The 24,641-nt window shown below is 40.6% G+C and overlaps 1 protein-coding gene across 2 annotated transcripts; it reads left to right on the top strand.

Moving 5' to 3' along the window:
* Nucleotides 1-1,188: 1,188 nt before the first annotated feature.
* ccdc186 (coiled-coil domain-containing protein 186) lies at nt 1,189-23,197 on the top strand. Of its 2 annotated transcripts, none has more exons than XM_084001876.1 (16): nt 1,189-1,326; nt 2,498-3,503; nt 3,891-4,017; nt 4,844-4,972; nt 6,119-6,331; nt 6,601-6,720; nt 7,670-7,774; nt 8,565-8,663; nt 9,991-10,077; nt 10,177-10,319; nt 11,179-11,434; nt 11,549-11,738; nt 12,999-13,079; nt 13,303-13,531; nt 18,745-18,964; nt 20,350-23,197. In XM_084001876.1, the coding sequence occupies exons 2-16, from the start codon at nt 2,518-2,520 to the stop codon at nt 20,431-20,433; spliced, it is 3,069 nt and encodes a 1,022-aa protein (XP_083858002.1). In that variant the 5' UTR covers nt 1,189-1,326; nt 2,498-2,517; the 3' UTR covers nt 20,434-23,197. The 2 variants fall into 2 exon arrangements, with proteins under 2 accessions (XP_083858002.1, XP_083858001.1); XM_084001875.1 differs by having other exon boundaries at nt 12,999-13,097.
* Nucleotides 23,198-24,641: the final 1,444 nt, after the last annotated feature.

The following is a 24,641-nucleotide window of genomic DNA, read 5'->3' as shown; positions in this document are numbered from 1 at the left end:
CACAAAATAAGGTTTTACACTTTAAAAGCAAGTTTTGCATTGTTAGCGAGCTAATTAGCGGTGAAGCCGCAGCGAACGTCACACACCGCGTTTGATGTTAGCTCGCTAATTAACTTAGCAAGCTAATGCAAACGGCGACAATGTAATTAAACTACAACAAACTTAACGTTAAATGATGTTATACTACGAGACACAACAGAGTATAAAAGTACAGAGAATGAAATATAACGTTACCTGGACTGTACTGGTTTTATATCGCACGGTCAATATTTTACCTGAATGCACGTGTAGGAAGAAGAAGAGATGATTGAGGTGATCATTGTTGCGCATGCGCAGGAGCATCAATTTGCAGATAGGTCAAAGTGTGGCTATGAAATCAATTCTCATGCTGCTGTTCCAAGAACACACTTTTTTTTAACATAACTCTATTTATATTGTGGTACGATAATGTCCTGTAACATTAGTATCCAGGCCTGATCCATACGTATATTTTGAGATGTTAATTTCCATTATTGCATTATATTCTCCATGATTATAGCAATGTCTGACAATGTTTTTTTTGTCCTTTACAATCAGTAAAACCATAGAAGACCACAAGCAAGGTAGAAAAGGAAATAAAGACATATTTTCCTTCAAGTGCAAGAAGTTCTGCACAATGAAAACTGATTTCATTAACTGCGTTATGAGTCAAATATGATTTTGTGTGGAGACCTCACACTAAAATAGTTTGCTATAATCAAGCGCACAAAACAAATATTAAAATAAAAAAGTCTGATCACAGAGTATCTGCTTAACTAGGGTCTATGGTTTTCAAAAGTCCAAATTCAGCAATCACTGTCATAACAGGCATATTGCAACAAAATGGTACAACAAAATGGTATAACATAATGCATATTCAACATTGTAAAGTTAGGAGTTTAGTTTCTGTATTCGTATCAATTTCAAACATACTCAGTTTACTAATAAAGTATCAGTGCTTATTTATGGTCTGCAATTAATTTGAATGTCATACAGAGAAATTTGTAGCATTTAATGTGTTTTATTGGAGTGTGTTCTTGTTATTTTCTCAAATATGACATTTTCTGAAGAAGAAAAAATAAGGCGGAGGTGTTCCTGTCGCTGTGTCGACGTAGGACTGACGTCATTTCTAACTGGGCTTTCATTGGTTTACATCGCCTCATCGTTTCTCCCGCAGTGGCCATATTTGTTGATGTGTCATATCAAAGTGACTTGTTAGGACTGTCAGCTGTTAAGGCAGAAACCCCGAAGTTTACTCTTATACCGGCTCTCTCCGCATCGACCTGCACCATGGGGCTTTGGGACTCGGTGGGTGAAAATACAACGATGTTTATCAAGGTTTATTTGTCATTTATATTTGATGCTAGCGTTAGCTACGCTAGCTGCAATGGCTAGCTAACGCCTCTCTTATCAAGGTTAGCTTAGCTGGCTAAAGTAAGAAGTGGCTCAGTACAACATGCCAGTCAGCAGTTATGCATAAATATATCTGAACCACACACTTTCGGTTAGCTATGTGTTCGGGTTAGCTGACGTTAACGTTTTTTTTTTATCGCAATGCACTGCCGTGGTTAGCTAAGCTGCTAGCAAGATAAAGTCAGCATTCAATGAACCGAAGTGTTAATAAAACGGCAGTGACGTTAATGGCACATCGGCTTTCTCCTTGCTAAATACGCTGTAACCAACCCGATGCATGGACACCTAAAGGGTGCCGTTGAACAAAACTGGCTAACGTTACTGACATTGCATTAACTACTTTTGACAGTGTTCTGGCACGACACCTGTCGCGAGCGCATCAACGCCTTATCTTCACGTAAGCTGGCGTTAATGTGCATAAGATCCATTTATCACAATGGTATGATGGTCAACACGATGCTTCCTTGTGTTATTATAAGTAAAAGAAATACGATCCCCAATTGTGAAACATGGCAGAAGTAGGACATCTGTAATGACTACGGATAAGATGGTATTTGAAGAGGCATGTTGTGCTGGGGGAATTTTGGTTAAGGAAACATGGTGTAATATATCATCTTTCAAATACAACAGCTCAGAAAGCTGTATTTTGTGGATTGATATTAGACACGGGTGTATTATAAAATTAAAACATTGTACAGCCCTTTTGCATAATTGTCAGATCCACCCAGGAGTGTTTAACCTTGCCTTCTGAATAGATCGGTGATATATTCTAAAGATATGTGCAGCGTTGTTAAACGTTCTACGGCACACGCCTGCCAGTATAACCGCTTGACAGTTGTTGACAGGACCACACCTCTTAGTGTGACTTTGTTTGGTATGTCTTTGATTTATGTGATCCTTTTTTCGACAACATGTAAACAGGTTCAACATCTCAAGGATAAGATTGTACTTGATGACCAGAAAGACACACCATGTTAAAAGCACAGGGTTGTCAATTGATTTATGATTTTCATTCTCATTCTCCCTCTCCATCTCCCTGTGTCTATTCTCCTTATGTTTCTGCCAGATTTGAACCAGAGAGGGACCATGGAACAGCCTGGTCCTGCGTCAGATACACACATGATGGAAGGATCAGAGGTTGAATCCGTGTCAGAGGGGGTGCAACCGGTGGATCAGCCTCACAACAGCACATCTAGCATAACAGAGGAGGAACAAATATCTCAGAAGAGTGCAGATGTAGCAGAAAAGTTCAGTAAGGCAAAAGATGAAGCAGAGCGTGACAGTGAATTAATCAATACTACAACAGACATAAAGACACAGTCTGAAGCTGAACCATGCAGTCAAGAACATGTAGAGGGGATTGAGCTGGATGCCAACTGTGATAACAGTACAGTTTCAATGAAAGGCGAGGTACCTTCACTTTCAGATGATGCTGGTGGAGCTTTGGTAGCCCCAGTCACCACTTTGGATGATGTGGTCGAAAGCTCTCCTTCTGTTGTTGAAGGAACAGAAGAAAACGTCTCGACTTTTAATGGAGTGAAGGATTTTCAAGCCACCACTCCAGACAGCATTGAGCAGCCGTCAGTCTTGGTTATAACTTGTTCAACAGAGCCTCCGGCTGTTGATGATAGTGGTTCAGCTGAGAGTCCATCATCATCATCATCTTCCGTCCAAAGTGCTTCCAAAAACTCCCCTACCAATTCGACAACCACCTCTGGGTTCTGTAATGGCCCTTCTACCCCCACGTCCGACACTGTGAGCTCCTCCCTTGCTTCCAGCCCCCAAACCAGTGCCAACACCTCAGCCCCCTTACATTCCCTGTCAAGTCCATATGACACTGATTGCAGCCGAAAGCTTATCTCCCAGATCCAGCGCTCGCTATCGCAGGAGTCTTTGCTGGATGAGCTAGAGTCAGAGTTGTTGGCTTGTCAGCTGCCTCAGGTGGAAAGTGGAGGCGAAAGGAAAGGGAGCCCACCCGTCAATGGACTCCCTACGGACCAAGAGGACTGCATGGTGGTCTTGGAGAAGTGTGTGCAATTCAAGTATGCACAGCAGGAGAAATCTATTCAGAGGTAAACTGCTATTTCATCAGTTAAAATGGATGCACTGTGGTGTCAGTTGTTAGATTAATCCATGTCACTGGTTCTGCCAGCTAAAGTATCTGATGATGTACTAGGCCACCTTCATCACATCATTCAAAACTGCTATTTGTACTTCCATTGTAATTGGTCAGTCTAGCAAGAGATTAACCTACTTTGTAATTGCTGTTGTTTATTCGTCCTCCTTAGTTGTATTCAATCTGGCTTGATTAAGAATACACAAAAATAATTATTTAAACCAGTAGTGTAGTGTTATTGTTTGTGGAGTTTTTGTTAAAAGACTGAGAATGACCCACCTATTTTCCTATCCTGCTCTCTGTCTTCTGGCCTTAATTGTGTGCGGTGCTTTTGTGTACATAGGCTGCTTGAGGAGAACAAGAGGCATCAGGAGCTGATCCTGGGTATCTGTTCAGAGAAGGACAACATGAAGGAAGAGCTGAAAAAGAGGACAGAGACAGAAAAGCAGCATATGGCCAACATTAAAAAGGTTAATTTCATTCTTTATGGTCTACTCACATTGTTCATGGTCATATGGCACTGACTTTTTTTCTAGCACAAACACAATGTGTTCTGCTTCTATCCCTTGGTCCAAAACAAGCATATTCTAAAATAACAATAATGGACAGTATTTGTCCTGCATGTCTCCAAGATATTTTTAATATGTTTTTTTTTTAAAACAATGGAAGCCTATTTCCCTTATTGCTCCTGCAATGTTTGCATTAGTTTCATTGTTGCACTGTCATGCTTTGTTCCAAGAAGTGGAAAAAGTTGCTCCACAGCAACCTTTATTGCTCTCGACCAGCTCCATCTGGGTGTTTTTAAATGTCTTATGTCTTTTTTGTATGTGTCCTACAAAGGACACATACAAAAGCTAATTATCAACCTAGCACGCAGAATTATAAGTACTTCTCTATTCATTGGATCTGGTCTAGCATGGCTGTTGCCATAGAAGGAACAATAATTGATTCCTGCTTTCTTGGTTACAGCGTTTGTTTAAGCATTGTGTAAGCACAAAGGTGTAGGAGGCATTTTTACGACATGCACCCGATGTATGCTCTGATAGCTTTTTCTTTTTTCCCCCCTAAATATCATGTTTTCATTTTAGCTAATTTTTGCCACACGTTTAGATAAAACGTATTTGATTTTTGAGTCCTGGAACAATACCAAACTGCCTACCTCTTCATGTGTTTCTAAATGTATTTTGCCAACATTTTTTTGTTGGGTGTCATCCTGTGAAGCAGGTATGCCCAGGTGAGGCCCAGACTAACATGTTGCCCAACCAGTTGTTTACCCTGTTTATACTCCTTCTCCAGTTGGAGAGCAGGGTGGAGGAGCTGCTGAAAGAACTTAAGGAGTCCCAGGATAGACTAATTCACCAGGACCGGGCAGCCAAGGCCGCCCTCCAGCAGATGCAGAAGGAGATGTCCAACAGGATTGAACAGGTATAACTTCGTCTTTCATAAGCTGGTCACACAACTTAGTTTTGCACCAGTCTAACCCTTATTTTTATGTCTGGCATGACAATGAAAACTAGCAACAACATTTATCGATGATGGTAGAACATTACAGTTATTCAGAATTTCAGGGTTCTCCCAGGAGCATCAATATCACTGTTATTGAGCAACTTGTACATAAAGAAATGTATTGAAATTATTACTTAATCTGAAGAAACTGAAGCTAAACAACTTGCCAAAATACAGTACATTGCTTTTTGCCACACACTCTATCCTGTGTATCTTTGAAGATGTTTGCACAAAACTAGCAGCTGAGTCTTTCCACACCAATGTTATTGCAGATTAAATCTCTTCTTGAGCGAATAGTGGAGGAGGGCACATTTTTCATCCAATAGTTTCCACACCTGACTGAAACCATGTAGGGGACTTTTCTCTTGACAGTTTTGTCACACTTCACAATTTTTAATTTCACCGTTCAGTGAACAATATGCGGTACATTTTGCACTCGGTTGTCTCTTTTATCCCTTCCCTCATATCAGTCTCCCCTTAAGACGGTGACCCAGTCCTAATCAACTGTTACCCCCTGAGGTTTGAAACATTGCCCTGCCACCTGACTGATAATTTCTCTCTTTAACTGGATGTAATTTAAAGAGCACATTGTGGAGCCCGATGCCCAAAAGTGCTTTATCCATTTTCATAAAGTTGTATTTTTAAACACGGATGCAACAAATCGTATACAGTTTCTACCTCAATCATTTGCTCTCCCGAAAGTCCCGCTTATTAGAACATGCATTGAAGATTGCACATAAAGCATAAAACTATTAACTGATCAACTAAGAAATAGTGCGTGAGGAATGAATACACAGATGTGAGACCTGTAGTGTCTGCCCTGCTATTAAGTTAATGAAAGGAAGATTGATAATAAAAATGAATTGTCGTTGGTTTCAGCCCTCGTAAGCAAAATATTGGATGGGTGCATTACTTTATTGGTACTGAACAATAAAGTAATTATACACATTATATGGTTAAAAGGTTTTCCCCTGATCTTAATATTTATCCAACAGTACAAGCAGCTCAGTGCCTGAAGTGTATGAAATAATTCAAACCTATTTCACGATATAAACAACTTCTCAGGTGAACAAGAAGTGCGACGAGGCACGCCAAGAGAAGGAGGGCATGGTGATGAAATATGTGCGTGGGGAGAAAGAGGCCCTCGACCTGAGGCGAGATAAGGAAGGTTTGGAGAGGAGGCTGAGGGAATCCAACAAGGAGCTAGACCGCCAGGCCCTCAGAGGAAACCAGCTGGCTCAGGAGAAAGGTCGGCTGCAGCAGCTGTATGACGCCAAGGTGAAAACAGTTAAATCAGAACTTAACGACTCAATAACACATCTGCTTACTATTAGTATTTGCATTTTGTTTGAAAGATAACCTCCTGACAAAAGTGTTTCTTGACCATTTGATCTTATTGCTTTATGTGCTAAATTGATTGATCGAATGTAGAATAATTTGCCGTTAAAGACGCACACAATGCTGTCCCACTCATTAGTTTGTACTTAACAGTGAAAATGAGCTTAGCCAGTAATCCATGTACATGTCCTATCTCTCTGTGTTCTCAGGAAGGTGAGGTTGGCAGGTTGACTCGAGAGGTGGAAAAGTTGAAGGAGGAGATCAACTCACATCTGATAAAGGTCAAATGGGCCCAGAACAAACTAAAGAGTGAGGCGGATACACACAAGGTAATCTAACTTTTTACGTTTTGTGTTTCACCGTTACTTAAAATCACTTTTCCAGCAGAAATGCAGTCAAAAAATGTGTAAAAAATTCACAACCCTAATGTGGTCTATAAAAAATCTATTTTGGAGGCAAACTTTAGGAAAAAACACTTTAATTACTTGTTCATAATATCCTCTTATTTTGGTGCTATTGTGGATGTGGGTCTGAATGTGAATGTGCTGCAGTCAAATTTGAATCAAATGATCCACTAAATACAAATATCAAAATGTTCTCATTTACACACAAATAAGGTTGACAACATAAAGTCATTACAGCTCCAGTATACAGTTAATACATTTCCCATATCGGTTTGGAAAAACATACTCAAATTTCTTGGCTAATGATGATTTTCTTCATTTAGTTCACAAACTATGCCTGTTGTTTGTCAAAGATGTGCGCTAAGTATTTCCAGGCATACAAATGACATCCCCCATTTTATCTGCAGCCGCTCCATAAAAGTAACATGATTGCTGTAGATGTGTTTTGATTCAGGGGCGGAAATGAAATGGGGTGAAGATGGCACAGTAATGATCCTGCAAGGAAACCATCATTAACATTGTTGCTATTTTTGAAAATGTCTATTACGAAATAATGCTTTTATGTTTACCTGCCTCCGAGCAAATACGCAACTTTGAACAAATGAAAATGCAAAAGCTCAGTGGTTGCTCAAGGCCACAGGAGCTGAGTCACTAATGTTTCTCTTTTTGGTGGTTTGTAAGGTCTGTGTGTGTGTGTGTGTGTGGTTGTGTAAATCACACAGTCTGCCCCCAATATATATGCATTTGCCAGGAAGATAAGTTACAAAACAGGAACCCTCTTGCAAATCATTGCATGGCTTTATACAACACAAAGTTGAAATGCCATTTTGTCGTAATTACAAAAGCGTGTTTTGTCTTGTTTATCTGTATACAGGAAACTAAAGACAAACTGAGAGAGACCACTTCTAAATTGGCCCAGGCCAAAGAAGAAACTGAACAGATCCGCAAGAACTGCAAGGACATGATCCGAACATACCAGGTCTGTGATATTTATCACACGTAAGCATTAGTTTGCTCATGGCCAATAATGTGAGCAAATGTAAAATGTTTCTATACGTGAGAGAATGATGGTCCGTGTCTGGGTTTGTCGGCTGTGGATAGAGATTGCCAGAGAGTCCCACGTGTGTGACTCACTTTGCCTATTCCCTGAATGAGCTGAACAGATTGGTCAAATAATTAAATTAATCAAATTTGAAATTGGTCAGTGACACATGAGGTGAGTGGAAGAAAATCAGCTGTCACGCACTGTACTCTCTCATACATGGACTCAATGACACTGTGTTTTTTTTTAGTAGAATACAAACTTGAAACTCAACTTTCATTCTGCTTCAGGAGACTGGCAGTTTTCATTTATACCTTGTGATGGTAGTAGAGAGCTGCAGGAAATATGAGTTTGAGTTATTGTATTCACCAGCAGTGTGTTATTATCAGAGCCTACACAACCAACAGTGATGGCGTTTAATGGAACAAGACCTCAAAATATATTGACATGTTGTTAAGGTCCTAAAACATGGGAACATTTTTCAAATATTATCAGCACATTTAAAAAGGTAACTTACAGTTAATCAGACTAGAAACGTCCGAGGTTTCATTGTTGCAAATATGGAAGTTATGTTTTGGTGTCACATTGTCATTATGCTTTCTTTTTCCCATGCTTTACATTCCTTCCAGGCTAGTGCTTTATCAGCCCCTCTTTGACTTTACATTGTCTCTTTCACCCTAATTATTATCTTCTTGTTTTTCTATCTTTCGCCCCCTTTCTCCTCAAGGAATCTGAGGAAATCAAATCCAACGAGCTGGATGCTAAACTGAGGGAGACCAAAGTAGAGCTGGAGAAACACAAGCAGGAGCAAACAGACCAATTAGAGGTGCCAACCACTGTCCAAACAAACACTCGCTCACACACATGCAAACACAGGAAGCTAAGCCGCTTAACCACAAACAATAGTAATTTATATGCTAACTGTATACATACTTGTCAGAGAATCATGTTTCTATTTGAATCTATGCGAATAGAAAAATCTGAATATTACTCAGCGTTTTCTTGATGGTCTTCGTGCCAGCTGTTCTGGTAAATGTTTTTATTTTCAGCTGTTTTCATCAGTTTGTGATTGATTTTAGTAGGTATGAGTAACAAACATACAGGCAGACACACATGCATACGCACACTCAATCCAAGCACAATGGCCTGTTTTTCTCTCTGCCTCATTCTGAGGGGCACACGTTAAAAATAAATGGCCTAAATATAATCAATATGAAGCAACAACAACTACCTAGAAGACATCAGCCAATTCTTGCCATAATCCAATGGCCTGGTTCATTCAGTCAGGGTGTTTACATGTTCTTACAATTTCCATCACAAATAACAGGCCTTAGAAGTCATTCAATACATCTTGTGTATATTTATGGTGTATTATGTCTAGCTGAAAAGTTTGATTTCATATTTGTCAGATTTTGGTCCTGAAAAGAGTAATCCGATTAATCTTGTACAGTGTGTTGTGGGTCTACCACTGTGTGCAGTTTTTAGGGCAGGTTTTACAAAGTAGGACCGCGGCAGATAAGCATCTGCCCTGCTGATGTTAGTCCAAGTCTGGGTTTATTTTTGTATATGTGTTATGATGAAACTCGGTCATAAATAATGCAATCAAAACAAAACGGTTGGGTTTCCATTACTGTGTGGGCGTTAACATTAAATTTGGATGGGAATGGAAGAAATAGCAAGTACATTTGCTACCATCTCCTTTTACTGGCATGTTGTCTTGGATATGAAGACTGCTACTAATAGCTTCTTGGAATAACGGTACCATTAATGGCTTCGTTCAAAAGATGAGACGATTAAGCTTTGTTTTTGCGTGTGTAATGGCCGCATAAACAAAATAATGTTAATGAATGCCAGACTTGGATTTCCAGCAAAACACATCTGCAATGAAATGATGCTACTGTAAGATTGTTTTTTCTTTCTCAGGCAAAATATATGTGTATAATTCAGTGTGAGTGATGGTTAAGTTGATGGGTAAAACTATTGAACTGAATATTAGTAATCACAATCGTATTTAGCAGGGGGTAAACCTTTGTTAAGAACTGGGTATCCTCTTACAATTGTGGTTCAGAGGTTTAGAAAGAGAAATTGCTTTTATGAGCAGACTCAAAGTACAGTGGATAGATATCTAATAAAGACCTTGATGCATCTGGCAGGTGCACAGAGTGAAGTCCAAAGAGCTGGATGACCTGAAAAGGAGTTACAAAGAGGGCATGGATGAGCTCATCACTCTACGTACCAAGGTTTGTTACACAGATAAGCACTTGAACATCTGTGTGTGTGCGTGTGTGTGCATTGGAACAGCAGGTATACAGGTTGATTAAGGATGTGTTGTTCTGCAGTTAAAGTGTTTGGAGGACGAGCGTCCACGCTGGGAGGATGAGCTGAACAAGTACAGGGAGATCATCAACCGGCAGAAAGCTGAGATCGGGCGCCAGATAGACAAGTTGGAAGAGATCACTGCACTCGAGGAGCAGCATCAACGGTACAAATACACACACTCACACTGATCATGAGTAGTTCTTAAACTGCTGAACATAATTGGTTCTGATGACTGCAGGCTGGTATATAGTTCTCGTCCCGTTCTACTTTTTGCAAGTACCTTATTGCAGGACTTAAAGATAGGCCAGGGACGGATATAGCACGCAGGGCAGGAAGGGACTCTGGTCCCTCGGTGGATGTGTGGCTTTCTGGCCATGTGCAGATGACTTGAAGTCTTTCCACCTATTGAAATGCTGCTGTCTGTGTGTGCCAGAGTGCCATAAGTAGGTGGCCCCAACCCAAATAGATTTATGCAAAAGCTTCTCTATTTCTTTTTCCTGGCTGTCATTTTGAGCAGCAGGAAGTTTTTTTTCTTTTTTCTTTCCCCCACCACTCCAACAAACATTTTGAGATATTGGCAAGGAAGAAATGATCTGATGCCACTGGTTTTTTATCTGAAGACAACTTAATTAACCAGTGAAGATTGTAGCTTTCACTTTGGTAAAAATGAGCCCACACATAATGTGACAGTTATTTTGTAAATCAGAATGAAATTCCCATTGGCCATGTCAGCTAGCCTTCTGGCTTCAGTGGTCCATATGAATGCTGATGCAAAAGAACTTTCCTATTTGAGAGTGAAGAATTAAATTGTGTATTCACAATGGAGAATTTCTGTCCTTCAAGTCAATAGTTTATCTAGTCTTAGTCTTATTTAAGTACATCTTTATTTAAGTACATCTTGTTAAGTGTAATAAGTACAACTTTTATGTATAATTTTATCCCTAACTGTTCACTGTGAATGCACGTTCAATGTGAGCTGCTGTCTTTATTGACACTTAGCCAATAATTCTTTCGTCACTCAGTGATAAACAGGAGGTCACGTCTCTTCGCGAGGAAGTGGACGGCCTGTCCAACCAGATGGCTGACCTCCAGCGTGATGTACAAGGCAGCCGAGAGCGGGAAGCTGAGTTACTGGGCTTCACTGAGAAGCTGAGCAGCAAGAACGCCCAGCTCCAGTCAGAGAGCAACTCACTGCAGTCTCAGCTGGATCAGCTCAACGGTAGCTTCACGGAGCTCCAAGCAAAGCTGGAGGAGACCAACAGGCTACTGGATGGCAAGGTCGGGCAAGTTTGAAAGTGCACTGAGCAGCCATTGTCACAAGCTCGCCGCTCTATTACTGCTGTTATTGCATAATTCCTCTAATTCCCCCTCCCGTCTCTGTTAATCCTGCAGTCACGGCTGCTGAAACAGGAAGAGGTGCTGAGGCAGCAGGAGGTGCAGGGCCTGCAGGAGGAGCAGGCAGCGTTGCAGACAGAGGTGGCTCATCTAAAAACCAGAGTTGAGGAGCTGAAGGATGAGCTGGTGACTCAGAGAAGGAAACAAACTGCCAACATCAAAGACCTGACAAAACAACTGACTCAAGGTTAGTTAAACAGTTACCAGTGTCTGATTCTCAATAAAGCAGATGATGTGTAAGAATTACTGTAAATTAGATTGTATTAAATTTGCGAGTTATCTAACACGTGGTATAATTTGCCAAAGCCCTGCCAAAGTGGCCACTATGTTGAAATATCTAAAACCATGTCAGAAGAAGTCATAAGTGAATTAGAAATATGGGAGTGTACAGATAGGTGTATAGAGAGCTAATATTGTTGTCATGCTAGGATTAATATTAATAGAGTGAGCGAGTGACCATAAAGGGATAGTTCTGAGTTTTTTTTAAGTGGGGTTGTATGTCGTAATCGTTTACCTAGAGTAAATGGCAGGTTGCACGCCCCCAGTTTGAAGAAACACAGGAGTATGGGGGCAAAGCACTGTACTGCTGTGGACGGGGGGCAGCAGCATTTAATTACCTAAAAAAAAAAGGCTTTATGTGGTGAAAATAATCTAAATTCAGCGTACACTTGCTTCGCTCTCAAGCTGGTACTCCCGTCTGCTTCATCAAACTGGGTGCGTGCCGATCCGCCTCCTACTGTAGGTGATGCACTGAATATGGATAAGTACCTCATACAATCCCACTTGAAAAAAACCTGAACAATCCCTTTAAGGCAACAAGGTTAGCGCCTTTCACTTTTATTTAACATACGTGGCAGAAGGACATTCCTATTAGGAGAGCCTGTGATTATTCATCATGTTGCAGTCACAGTTACTCACTGCTGTTCAGTGATTTTAAGCCTTTATTTATGCATGGAAAGTGTGCTGAGTATGCACTCTTCTTTTATAACAGTCTTCATCACCTTTATTCAGGTAGAAGCCTTCAGAGAGGAATACTCAGTCAAGCAATAATGCATGGATTGAAGTTCATCTTGCTTTTTTTTTCTAGACTTCAGCCTCTAATCAGTTTTGTGTAAGGTTAAATATGCAGTTTTCTTTTTGCAGTCTGACAATTTTCATTATCAATTAGGTTATTTCTTTATTTGCTCACTTGTTTTTGTTGATATGATTGAACTTAATGTCTTTTTTTCTGCTCAGTGAGACATTTTTTAAACCCACGTTTCCTACATGTCTGTTTGAAACTAGTACAAATTTAAAAATATTATAAAGAATTTGTTCAATTCAGCTGACGCCCTGATGTAATATTCAGCAGTTGGCAATACCAATGATATTTGTGTTTGTCTATCACACATGGTGGCAATCTCTGCGTTTGACAGTTGAAAAATCTTTTCTTTGTCTTGTTTCACAGCCCGTAAGAGAATGGAGCAGGTTGAGAATGGAGGCTGCGACCGGGATGTCAGCAGTATGGGCAGTCGCTCAAGTTCCTCAGGTACTGCTCCTGGATTTGGTTAGTATTTAAACGTGCAGAAGTAATATCATGAAAGACTTTTTTTTTTAACAATATTTGTCTATTTGCATAAATGTCCGTCCAAAAAAGGTTGTTTAAAAAAAAAAAGTATTTGTTTATGAGAATCCAACAGCTCACAGCTTGTTGAAACATGACTAAAGTCACTACAATAAACAGTTTTATCTCCCTCCCCTCCGTTCCCCAGGTTCCTTGAACGCACGGCATGGCGGGAGCAGCGGTGTTGAAGAGCGGTCACCAGAGAGCCAGTCAGGCCCTTCGGTGGTGGTCGTGGACAGCTTCCCAGAGGTCGACAAGACCGTGCTTGTGGACCGTATCGTCCGTCTGCAAAAGGCTCTGGCTCGCAAACAGGAAAAAATTGAATTCATGGAGGATCACATCAAGCAACTCGTGGAGGAGATCCGTAAAAAGACCAAGTGAGTAGCATGGACCAAAGTACAGGGAGCAGAGTAACGGAGATGGCAAGGACATTTTTTTTTTTTTTTTACTGCAATACACACTGCTGATTTGTTTTGGAGAGCAGTTTGAGTCTAGTACACAGGGTGTTCTGGTTTTACTGGTGCAGTGGGTGACAATCCATCAAACAATAATGATGGATGAATCTCGTTGCAGTATTTCAGACCCGACAGCAGTTTTATTGTGTAGTAGTGCCATAATAATACAGTTTTTTGTCAGTATTTTGACTTGTAGATACAAAGAACAAGCCACAGCCAGCAGCCATTACATTACACAAGAGGAGTGAGCCAAATATAAAAAGACTTGTTCACTAAAGAGAAGAGAATGCTCCAAGCCAAATGCTCCATCACCACTCACTAGTTATTCTATTCTATTCGATTCTATTCCAGTCCCAAATACTTGGTATACTGATGCCCTGCAAACATCCTGTGGAAAACTTGTAGAGCCACATTTTACGTGACCTTAAAAGTAGCAACACCCCATGTGATACTACTAATAGACACCCAGTGGAGCACAGGAGCGAGAACCGTTTTCTTGCATCTTTGTGGATGTTGAAAGGGAAAAACTATGACTAAATGCAGTCTTTATTTTTTTTTCTTACACCCATTGAACACAGCTTTTAACATTTGGTGTCAGTAATGCAGATGCATATATTGACAAATTGGAATACTGAATTTAATAGATCTTAATGGTCTTTACCATTGATAATTTCAGCACACCATACCTCCTCCTTGGTGCATCCCTACACTGCTTCCTCCTTCTGATTCTCTCTCTCTCTCTCTCTCTCTCTCTCTCTCTCTCTCTCTCTCTCTCTCTCTCTCTCTCTCTCTCTCTCTCTCTCTCTTTATTAAGATTATAATTCGTGCGTCACATTTCTGATTCATGACAAACTTCACTCAGAGCTATTGACAGTCAAGCGGGGAGAATGCATCAGCATGGAATCTTTTAATGAGGCTCCATCCATATTCATAGCCGTCGCCTTAACGAAAGAGACGGCGTGAAGGACGTTAGAGCTATCTCAGTCACATCATTGCTATGTGTATAGGTTAGGCCGTGAAGTGGATTGTCCACCAGTGTTGGGACAAAATGAGATGTGGATATGATTTCGGTTAATTAATGTTTTGCATCATATTGACTCTTGTTGCCAGTTTATATTTACAATGCTCAGGGATCCCTACTTGATTCTACTCGGATCATCCCATTTCACATTTGTTTCTTCGCTACACAGTTGTATTGAATCCATTAGCATCAACCTACATTCAAGAGTTACGATTGAGGACGGATCCCACGGTTGCTTGGCTAAATTTAGCTCTGTAAAATCTTGGCCAGGGTGGGTGGGTATTGCACTACCCAGAATGGAGGTGAATCTGTCCTTTTTGCCTTTCTGTATCCATCCCTCCAGGACAGCCTGGTGAATGCTGATCTAACTGTAAGCCCTGAAGCAGGTAATAATAGAGACGGAGGTGTAGAAGTGGAAGCACAGTGGGTCTCTGACAAAGGACAGTTTGTGGAAGAAAGCCTAATTCTTGATGGTGTTTTTGCATCTTTGAACTCATTTATTACTCATGTGTAATCATCATTTTCCAAGGAATACAGAGTAGTGAATTAGTTTAAGTTCCAAGATGCATTTCTGTAAGAAACGTCCAATTTCAGAGGTTAAAACTCCGTTCTGTGCAGCGCTAGCAGCTTGTATTATCAGTTGAGAAAATGATGATGCAATCTGCAGATTCATTCAATTATCATTTGGATTCTGGGTCAGTTTTGGATTAATTAGAAGTGTTTTGCTGGAGCTAAGACTGGCTCTGACTGCATTTTCACTGTATTCAAAAAAAGGTTTGCTCACTTGCTTGCCATACACAAAGGGATGCAAGCACCTGTATTAACAGGCTGGTCTCCCAGTACCATAAATTACATTTATACAACCATACAAAAATTGTTTTATTTTTATTTCATACAAAAATACGATGACGGACAACTTCGAAGCTTTATTCCAAAACCTCAATAGAGGGTTTGAATGTAAAAAAAAGACATTCGGTACAGCCGTACCAATTACTAACTGAGGCTCATGGATATTGCAGTATTTAGAGCTGTCGGCCATGTGAAACTGATGTAATAAAAAATGATTCCATGGAAACTAATTAAAACTGGCAGCCAACATAAACACATAGAATCGTTACATTATTCAAGAGAGCGGGCAAAATTCTCAAACTTCGTAACTCTATCGCTACATGATTATTTTAAGCTGTTTTTTTTTTAACCCTCATTCAGGAATTTAGTATGTTTTCCATTACGATTCCATGGCATATTCATGTGCTGCTAGGATATTAAACACGTGTCATCGGCTGCAATGTTCATACAGTATACGTGATTTGGAGCAAATGAGCTAAAACCTGCAGAAACAGCAGCAGCATCCTTCAAGGGCAATGTCCTTCACACCTGCTTGTTAAGACCATTTAGTCTAAATCGTCCATTCATGTAACTTAAATTAAAGTGATGCTAATATAAACCAGATCAGAACAGGAGGTGGCCTTCTATTCGGGAGATGTAGATGGATGTTTATCTAGAGAGCACTTTTGGTTCTGCTTTGTTGCGATCAACGGTAACTGCAAATCAGTGCAATATACCCTCTGTTGTGGCCTATTACAGCTCCACCCCCGCTGATTGTGTTTTAATATACATAATGAATCTTTTCAAGGTTATATGGGATTTCTAGCTCACTACAGTCAGGCTTGGATTTTCTTGATGCATTTGATTTTAGTTGATATGTAAGGCATTGGCTTTTGTTTACAAACATTGACATTTAGATTGATTTTTTTAGCCTTTTTAGTTCTGAATAGGATAAAGATAAACATGCAAGCTTTCTTGCTCTGCATTGTCTCTTTCTGCTTTTTGGGCGAAGGGTTTGATCACCTGAAGAACTGAGCTTTATATCATAGTGTGGTCCGAGAGCTGCACCGCACGGAGAATTTCCACCTGCACTTCGTTCACACTTGACTTGCTGCCCTCATTGCTTGCATGTACTCAGCTGGTACAAAAGGACATATTACTCACACATTCAAAAAGGAGTCATTGTCTTGCTCACATCCTCCCCCCACAGCCAACCTGTGCATTTCATTCAGCGCACCGTGTGGCCATCTTTAATTTCTGTCACTTTTTCGTTTTTACTAAACACTGTCGTGATGGAACTGGGGTCCAAATATGGACCCTTGCAAGTCTAGTCAGAGGTAAGTCTCATTTTATGTGTGTGTGTGCGGGGATGATTAGTGATGGTGGCTTTTGCTTTGTTAGTCTGTAATTCATACACAGTAACATACACTGTTTTTGTAGTGCATAGATCTTAGGCTGACTTCTGTGAAAGACTTGCAATACCAAGACAGAAAACACATTCATTAATTACATAATAAAAGATTGGATTATTTTTACAGTGAAAGTAAGTCTATACGGAGTACCAGTATGAGTTTTATCCTCCCTCATTCACAGGAGACTTATCATTTATTATACATACTTATAAATGTAGTATTTTCATCCCATGTCACATGCGTTCACATCTGCTGCTGCATGCACAGTCCTACGCACAACCCAATTCTTCTGTTTTCTCTTGGTATTGGACACCACTATTAATGCATGGCATGTTCTGAGATGTCACAGGTCACAGGCATGTTTTCAACCCTTCCAAGATCGCTTTCACAACATGTGAAAAAACCGCCTTCCCTGAACTACTTAAACGGCAGATCATTCTTTTCACGTCTCCAATTAAGACTATCCCATGTAAAATCTTGACGATTAACATGTAAATAGACCACTTTAAGTCACTGTAATTGTCTGGATTGGATCCATTTCAGTTATTGATCTAGACCTTCATATAGTGTATCTACGCAATTAGCTACGCAAGAAAGAAAGGGGAGGGACCATTTACCTTTCATTTTCATGTTTTAATTCATGAGGTAGGTAATGGTCAGTAGTAGTAGAAGCATCAGTAGTAATGGTAGTTGTAGAATAGAATTGGCAACGTTTACCTCGAATGAATCTGCATTCCAGTTATCTTCTAACCTCTAATAGTCTTTCAGCTCCCCATGTCAGGCAGTACCTCTAAGAATGGAGAATGCTGATATTTACAGAGAGATTTTAGAGTTTAAATCATTTATTGACTCTCACTTACAGTCATGAACGTCCCTTTGACTTCAAAAAGTCACTCTCAAGACGCACGCTGCATTTGAACTAAACCAATGCCAGTATCCGGCTGAATATTATTGATGTTTCTGGCCAGTGCTGAAGGTAAACAGCTGGGCTGAGAACCGGTTTAAAATATTGATTACTGGCCCATCTCAAGAGATTTACACGTTGACATTTTCTACAGGGCATCGCCCGACCCTCTTCACCTGCCGAGTATTAAAGAGGAAATTAAGAATATAGTTTCAAATGGGAGCTTTGTACTTCTAGGCCTGCACGCGTTTCATTTATCTTTAATGCCTCGTTATCCTCAATCTCATGATAGTATTGGCATGAATGAGCTTCACACGCCAATTTCCTTAACAATCTCCTTTATCTTGAATATTGATTTGTGCTATCTTTCCCTTCTCTTCGGTTGCATATTAAAAAGCGGATGATAATGTAGGATGACTTTCAGTCACAATGGTGGCTTTTTCTGGGTCTGTTTTTCGTCTTAATAGAAACCGCATTTGTTTGTCGGTGTTCTCTGGGCTGCACTTTGAAAATTAGGAGGATCAGAGCTGTAAACTAATGAATTCTCCTCTCTCTTTGACACAGTCATAGTTTAACCTTCACACTATAATATAATTTAGATGAAAATGTATTACGAACATGAAGACGCACTCGCACAGATGTAGATGAGTGTGGCAGCCCATTCTAATGCTGCCCTTTCCATTACCTCGCCTTCTCTGACTGGCACAATCATAATATTTTCTGACTGTGACCGACTTTGTTGCCGTGTACATGAATCCCCCCCATGAGAATTACTATTCGAGGGACGTCCGCTGCTTTGGCTGCTGGTAACGGTTTGATTGCTCTGTAGGAGCTCACCACGCTCCCACCTATAAATCCCACGTTCACAATTTCCTTTGCTCAACAGGCTGCAGCCGATGCCCCGCTTTCACATCGCTTCTCCTCGTTTTGCACAGTTTGACTCCTCTCTTTTCCTTTTTCCTCCCCGCAGAATTATCCAGAGCTATGTGCTGAGAGAGGAGTCGGGGGCCCTGTCGTCGGAGGCGTCGGACCTTAACAAGGCCAATCTGAGCCGGCGGGGCGGCATCATGGCTTCGCTTTACACCTCCCACCCAGCGGACAGTGGGCTGACCCTGGACCTGTCGCTGGAGATCAACAGGAAGCTGCAGGCTGTGTTGGAGGACACACTGCTGAAGAATATTACCCTGAAGGTAAGTCCTCCCCCAGCACCATACTCCATAAGTATTGTGCTATAAGGGCAGCAAAATGTACACACCTTGCAGTTTTCCTGATATAAATGAGGCCCACCCTGCACAAAAGAAAGTTAAAATATTAACTCAATATGTTGTAACAGCTTAACTTGAACAATAACAGAAGATGGACGGTAATAAAATGCTGTAATAGTAATATTACAGTGTAGGTGCTCATCAGGTTGTCTGTCAACTATCTCAGTTTTTAGAGAGAAGACATGTCTCTAAAATCATGTCATTCAGAATCTGCGTTATTATTGCTATTGCTAAGAAAGTAACTGTGCCCCCGCTGTAACCCTCAACCCTCCTCCTTTCTGGTTCAAGGACCCTTACTAGCTTCTTTCGGCCCATCTTCACAGTATTCATCCTCATTCAGCCCTTATGTATGTGTGCTTTGTCCAGCTTATGCACCTGAGGGCCTTTTGATAATTGAATTGAATACGGCCGACTGAACCAATCTTCCAACGCGCCGGTGTTAAATGAATGAATCGGTTCCACCTCTCGGCTCTCTGATTATAACAGCAGCCTGTCTGAAGAGGTGCATATAATTGTATCAGTTGGTGTATTTACTTCAAAAATAATTAATAACATTTGTGAGTTAGAACCCATTTACGTACATGCTTTATATAATACAAGCCATTTATTATTCCCCCCTGTTTCTACACACTGGAAAGTGTCAAACAAACGCCCCATGCAGTGGGCGAAAACTGCTTCCAACCAGGCCCAGAGTGAAGCAACATGAAGATAATAGAAAACAAAAAAATCATCTATTGCACCCACGTAAACAAGGCTCAAAGCGTGTTTGCCATGCATTTCATATTTTTTCAGTCATATATTAAATATTTATTCATATTTTTCATTCTATTTGTGTATGTTGGCACATTATATGCTTCATATATAGCAAGTGGTTGTCTTTATACCGTGTAAAACAAGTCTTTAAGACGCTCCATAAAAACCTTAATAAGACAATAAATTGTAATGTGGGAGTATTTCCTGTCAGTGATTTCTCTTTTCTGTAGATGAAAGATGATTGGCAGGAAGTAATTATAGAAAAGCACTCAACATGGACAATGAAACAAAACAAAGCCAAATTAAGGCTTCACATTTACTTTGATTGACATTTCTGTGATGATAATTTTTCATTCTGCTTAAGAATTGCTGGCAGTTTGTGTTCTTCAGCACGAACGACATTGTGCCCTGAAATTTGTCAATCACGATTTTTATTTATTTGATTATTATTTTTGATAGGTAGTATTCATATAATCACTTTTTTAAAAACTCACACACTGTTATATGCTTTCTCCCCAGTATATGTGAGTCTAAAAGTGTTTCACTGTCTTTAACAGGAGAATCTGCAGACTCTGGGCGGCGAGATCGAGAGGCTCATAAAACAGCAGAGAGATTCTGAGGACGGAGTAAGGAGGAAGTGACACAACTTTACTGAAGGAACATCAAATCCACCTTTTTTTTGTTGAAGGGACCTTAAAATTGAAGATATGCAGATACAGCCATCCCCCCCTAACGCACCAAGGAGCAAATTGAATGTTGTAAGAGCCAGTAGCTCCTCAGGCTGCTTTTTTTTTTTTTTTTTTGGAGGAGGAACTCGGTCGTTTCGGGAGAGCGTGTCTGAACTTACTTGAACTGTCGCCATTCCATCCACATTGTACAACGTCCTCCGACGCAACAGATCTTCCTCTGGCTAACGTCCGTCTCCGCTGAGCCTCGCCAAGATAAAAACTTTCCAGGGCCAGTTGCTTCAAGCTTCAAACTGCCTTGTAAACTAATTGATGCCATAATTATGAATGTATAGCAAAATCTACCTGGAAAGTAGTCAAAAAAAATGACAAACGCTGATTGCCAATTAAGTCGCCCTATGAAAACACTGACAGAGCTGTTTTTTTAAGTCAACCGAAATGAGATGAAGATCGCCCAGCATGCTCTCTCTCTCCCTCTCTCTCTCTGCTTGTTTCCTGACGTCCGTCTGCCAATAAGCCAAATGTATTGTTGAAAAGCTGCACCTTCAGCTTGACTACTCAGCACTCCAAGAAACAGATCGACTCCGGCTTGTCGGGGACCTTGTCTGCCACCTGCACATTGTTCATCAACTTTTGCTCTGCACAGCACTTAACAGCAGCTGGGGAAGCAAGGTGCCTCTTTATCAGCGGACCCACCCGTCTGTGTGACATCCGGTGCTCGACTGAAGGAAGCACCCCGTCTTTGCAATGTCTCATGCAGTCATTCACGCGGCGATGTTCGTGGAAGAGTCTAACGTCAAGCAGAAGAAGAAAATCTATGACAAGTATCATGTGAACGGTTTAAATGTAGAGCTGGTCTTGAGTTTGGCCATTTTGAATGTGATTTTTTTTTTCTTTCTTTTTAATTTATTCTCATTTTTCTTGGCTTCAAATTTAAGTTTTATTTGTCTAGTTATCCATTTTTATTTTGTACACTTTCTCGGATTCTTTTGTTCGTTGCTTTTATTTTAAAATACTATAGTATCTTGAATATTTTTGCCTTTCCTTCACTAATCAGTGTGTTGAGTAGAAACTTGCAACAACGCCTCCTTTAATCAGACATGAGCATCTAAAGCTGTTTGTTTCAGCTTCCCCCTGTTGTTGGCATCATTAGCATTCCTCGTTTCGGTGGACACCAAGATGCTAATAGCCTGTAGAGACTTTCTTTGCACCGTGTGCACAGTATGATCTGGTAAGAGGGGGGGCAAAAAGACAAAAATGTTCAGGGTATCGCACTTGTTTTTTTTCTAGTGTCCATTGAAGTAAATCAAGAAAATCAGGAGGACATGAGATCTGTAGCTCAGGAAAGCCAGTGGAACCTACAGAATTATATCCAGGGACAAAGTGCAATGCTGTTCCTCACGTTGATTTTATTTTTATTGTATTTTTGTTTGTTTGTGCTCCAGTATACTGTTTTACACGTCTGTTTTTATGCTTGAGTCTGTGCAACATGCGACTGCTGATGTGAATATTTAGGTGTCCAACTTGTGTGCATGGCTGCATTTTTTTTTTAACCCCTCAAGCTTTTGTGTACACCTTGCGGACATGCTTCAGCTGTCACGGCTTATAAGCTTCCACCAGAGTGACTATGAAGTTAGTTTCATCCAGAGGGGTTCACTCGATTGGCATTCAGACACTCAACCACACGGACACGGACACCTGCAGCTTATGTAGGTAGCGGTATGAAGGTTATAGAGAGGCCAACTAGCTCGATTCAAAATGCAAAAGTTCCTTTTGCTCGTTATTTGATCCGATTGCGGAAGCTGTCAAAACATAAGCGCCCATCTCTTTTATTTTCCCAAATCAGATGGGTCATGAATGGTTACATGTTGATCCCCTTCCCATACAGCCCGAGGCTATGTGGAAACGGCCCGCTACATGAATAGAGATGAAAGTTTCCAGGTTTGAGAAGTCATTTTTATTTCATCCAAACTGATTTATTTGCGATCAGCATGTAAACGAACAGACGGCACAGCTGGAGATGACTTCCTCATTCTCCTTGATGAAAATGTGTATCCTTTTAAACTCCAGAAGGCTCAGAACGTTCACAGTTGCACCACTTTACATTTAGGTTTCTGTCTCTATCAAGCCAGTTGATTGTTTCCAATGGAATGAATCTGGATGCTTTCATGCATCTTAATGTGAAAACCATAGTTGTTTTTGTTGTTTTCCCAGCCTGTTTTTTTTTTCTGGGACAGAAGTAGAATACAACCTATGCAAATCACTCGCATGGGATTTTCCTAATTCATTCCTCATAATTCTCCGAGGCATGCTAATGCGCTTCTTCTGTTTTGGTCACAGCACGTCGACTGTGAGAATCGGGCTGATCCGAGATATCACACGTTTCCACCGCCTTGTGATAGCTATGCTGCAGCATTGTGCAAATTTGACGAATCACGTTTGTGGATATGAAGGAATGCTGTTCCATAATGTGCGAGTGTCAAAAGGTGACATGGAAGTTTGTTTGTTTTTTTTTTCCCCTCCTGCTGCGCGATGATTCTTTCTGCCCTGTTTTGTGGAATATTCAAACTGTGATTATAATATACATTTGTAAATATTTCATTCTGTAAAATTATGATGAAGATGTTTTTAAAAATGCGGATTCTGGATGTATGTGTGTATATATGTGGTGTTTCCAGGGAATAAAAGGAGATGAGTCTTAACTTTCTCTTGAATGTCCTGCAATGTCTCATATCTCGTTTTTTAGAAAAAGCTCAGGTTGACATTCCTCTAACATCTGTTTTTCTGTTTTCCTTGAGTTGCAGAGGAATGATTTGTTTGTTTGCGACGTTTGGCGCAGCGATAACCTCTCGCACACTGAATCTTTGTGGCATGCAGCTCTCGGGTCCCACTTCAAAAGCAGCAGCGTCAGCAAGTGCTGGAGGTCATGCGCGTCACTGCAGCGCTGTCAGTCAAACCAGGCAACCTCTCGGATAATTTAAAACCCAACTCTATGGGAATACTCCCAAAATCCCAACCAAAAAGTCAAGGGTGAACTTTCCTCCATAGCCTCTCATTTTAGCGTCAGTGAAAGAATCATTCTTGTACGTGACCGAGTTAATGAAAGGGTTAAACTATTTCAAAAAGTAAAGGTTCACATTGGGGCTGCGGCTTACTGTTTGTTTGCTATTATGTGTTACAAATGGTTTCCTGAAGCCCAAGGCGAGATGTCAAAACTGCTTGTTTTGTTCCACCAACAGTCCCAAACATAAAATAATCCATTTTAAATGTTTTTCAATTTATGCTCCAGTTCTGATGCACTTTGAAAATTGTGTGCAGTCACTTTTTTTTTGGATGAAAAAAAATATATCCTTACTCACCCTGTCAACATCAAAATGTCACATGCATGAGTTTACTCTTCCCCCACGCATGAACAAGTGCAGACGTTGTATAACCACCTACAGACCGACTGATAGCACCTGTCATAAAATAACACAACGGGAAAATAACACATTCGAGTCCCTGGACATTCTCGTCACGTATGAGTGAAATTTCCCATTTTCCCCCCCGCAGGCACGGCGGCACACAGCAGGGTTCACATATCCAATTGAGGCCAACGGTTACCGACGAGCTATTTTTAGCCCGCTGATAAAGGATTCTCCTATCAGCTTAGATGACCACCCTTGAATTCATAAAGCATGGGCCGTGTCCTGTAGACACAGCAGAAACCTGGCTCTCAAGGTGCAGAGATAACAAACCTCTCCTGCCCTTGTCGTTCTATTTTTGTTTACAATATTCCACCCCAACAGAGGCAGCGCTACAGCTGCAACGTCAAGATAATAAAAAAACACCTTTGAATATGAATGGAGTCTCCCTAATGAGTATTATTCATTTATTGTCTTATAACTTCAGTGTTTTGTCATTCTGTGTACAAAAATAGACCTTTTTAATTGGTAATATTGATGCATCCACGTGGTCTATCATTAAATACCATTAGAAAGAACCAGCCCTCTTCCCTGTGGAACGCCTTATAATGCTTTAATTGTATGCAACTCTCCCGCTCCGCCTCTTCAGACGCTTCACTTCAACCTCTAAGATGGAAATGAAGAGGAGGTCATTCAGCATCGCATTAACAAACTTTAATATGAGACTTGGGATTCATTTTGGAAATATAATGTGCAGAG

Source organism: Eutrigla gurnardus (assembly GCF_963514095.1).
Source record: "Eutrigla gurnardus genome assembly, chromosome: 22".
Taxonomy (NCBI): Eukaryota; Metazoa; Chordata; class Actinopteri; order Perciformes; family Triglidae; genus Eutrigla; species Eutrigla gurnardus.
This window is presented reverse-complemented; position numbering and strand designations above follow the sequence as displayed.

What these genes read in the sequence shown, in the direction of transcription:
- ccdc186 (XM_084001875.1), top strand. Translation starts at nt 2,518, where the DNA reads ATGGAACAGCCTGGTCCTGCGTCAGATACACACATGATGGAAGGATCA. An exon ending in CTCGAGGAGCAGCATCAACG is followed by an intron (nt 10,320 to 11,178) that starts GTACAAATACAC and finishes TTCGTCACTCAG; the next exon opens with TGATAAACAGGAGGTCACGT. An exon ending in TGAAGAATATTACCCTGAAG is followed by an intron (nt 18,965 to 20,349) that starts GTAAGTCCTCCC and finishes TGTCTTTAACAG; the next exon opens with GAGAATCTGCAGACTCTGGG.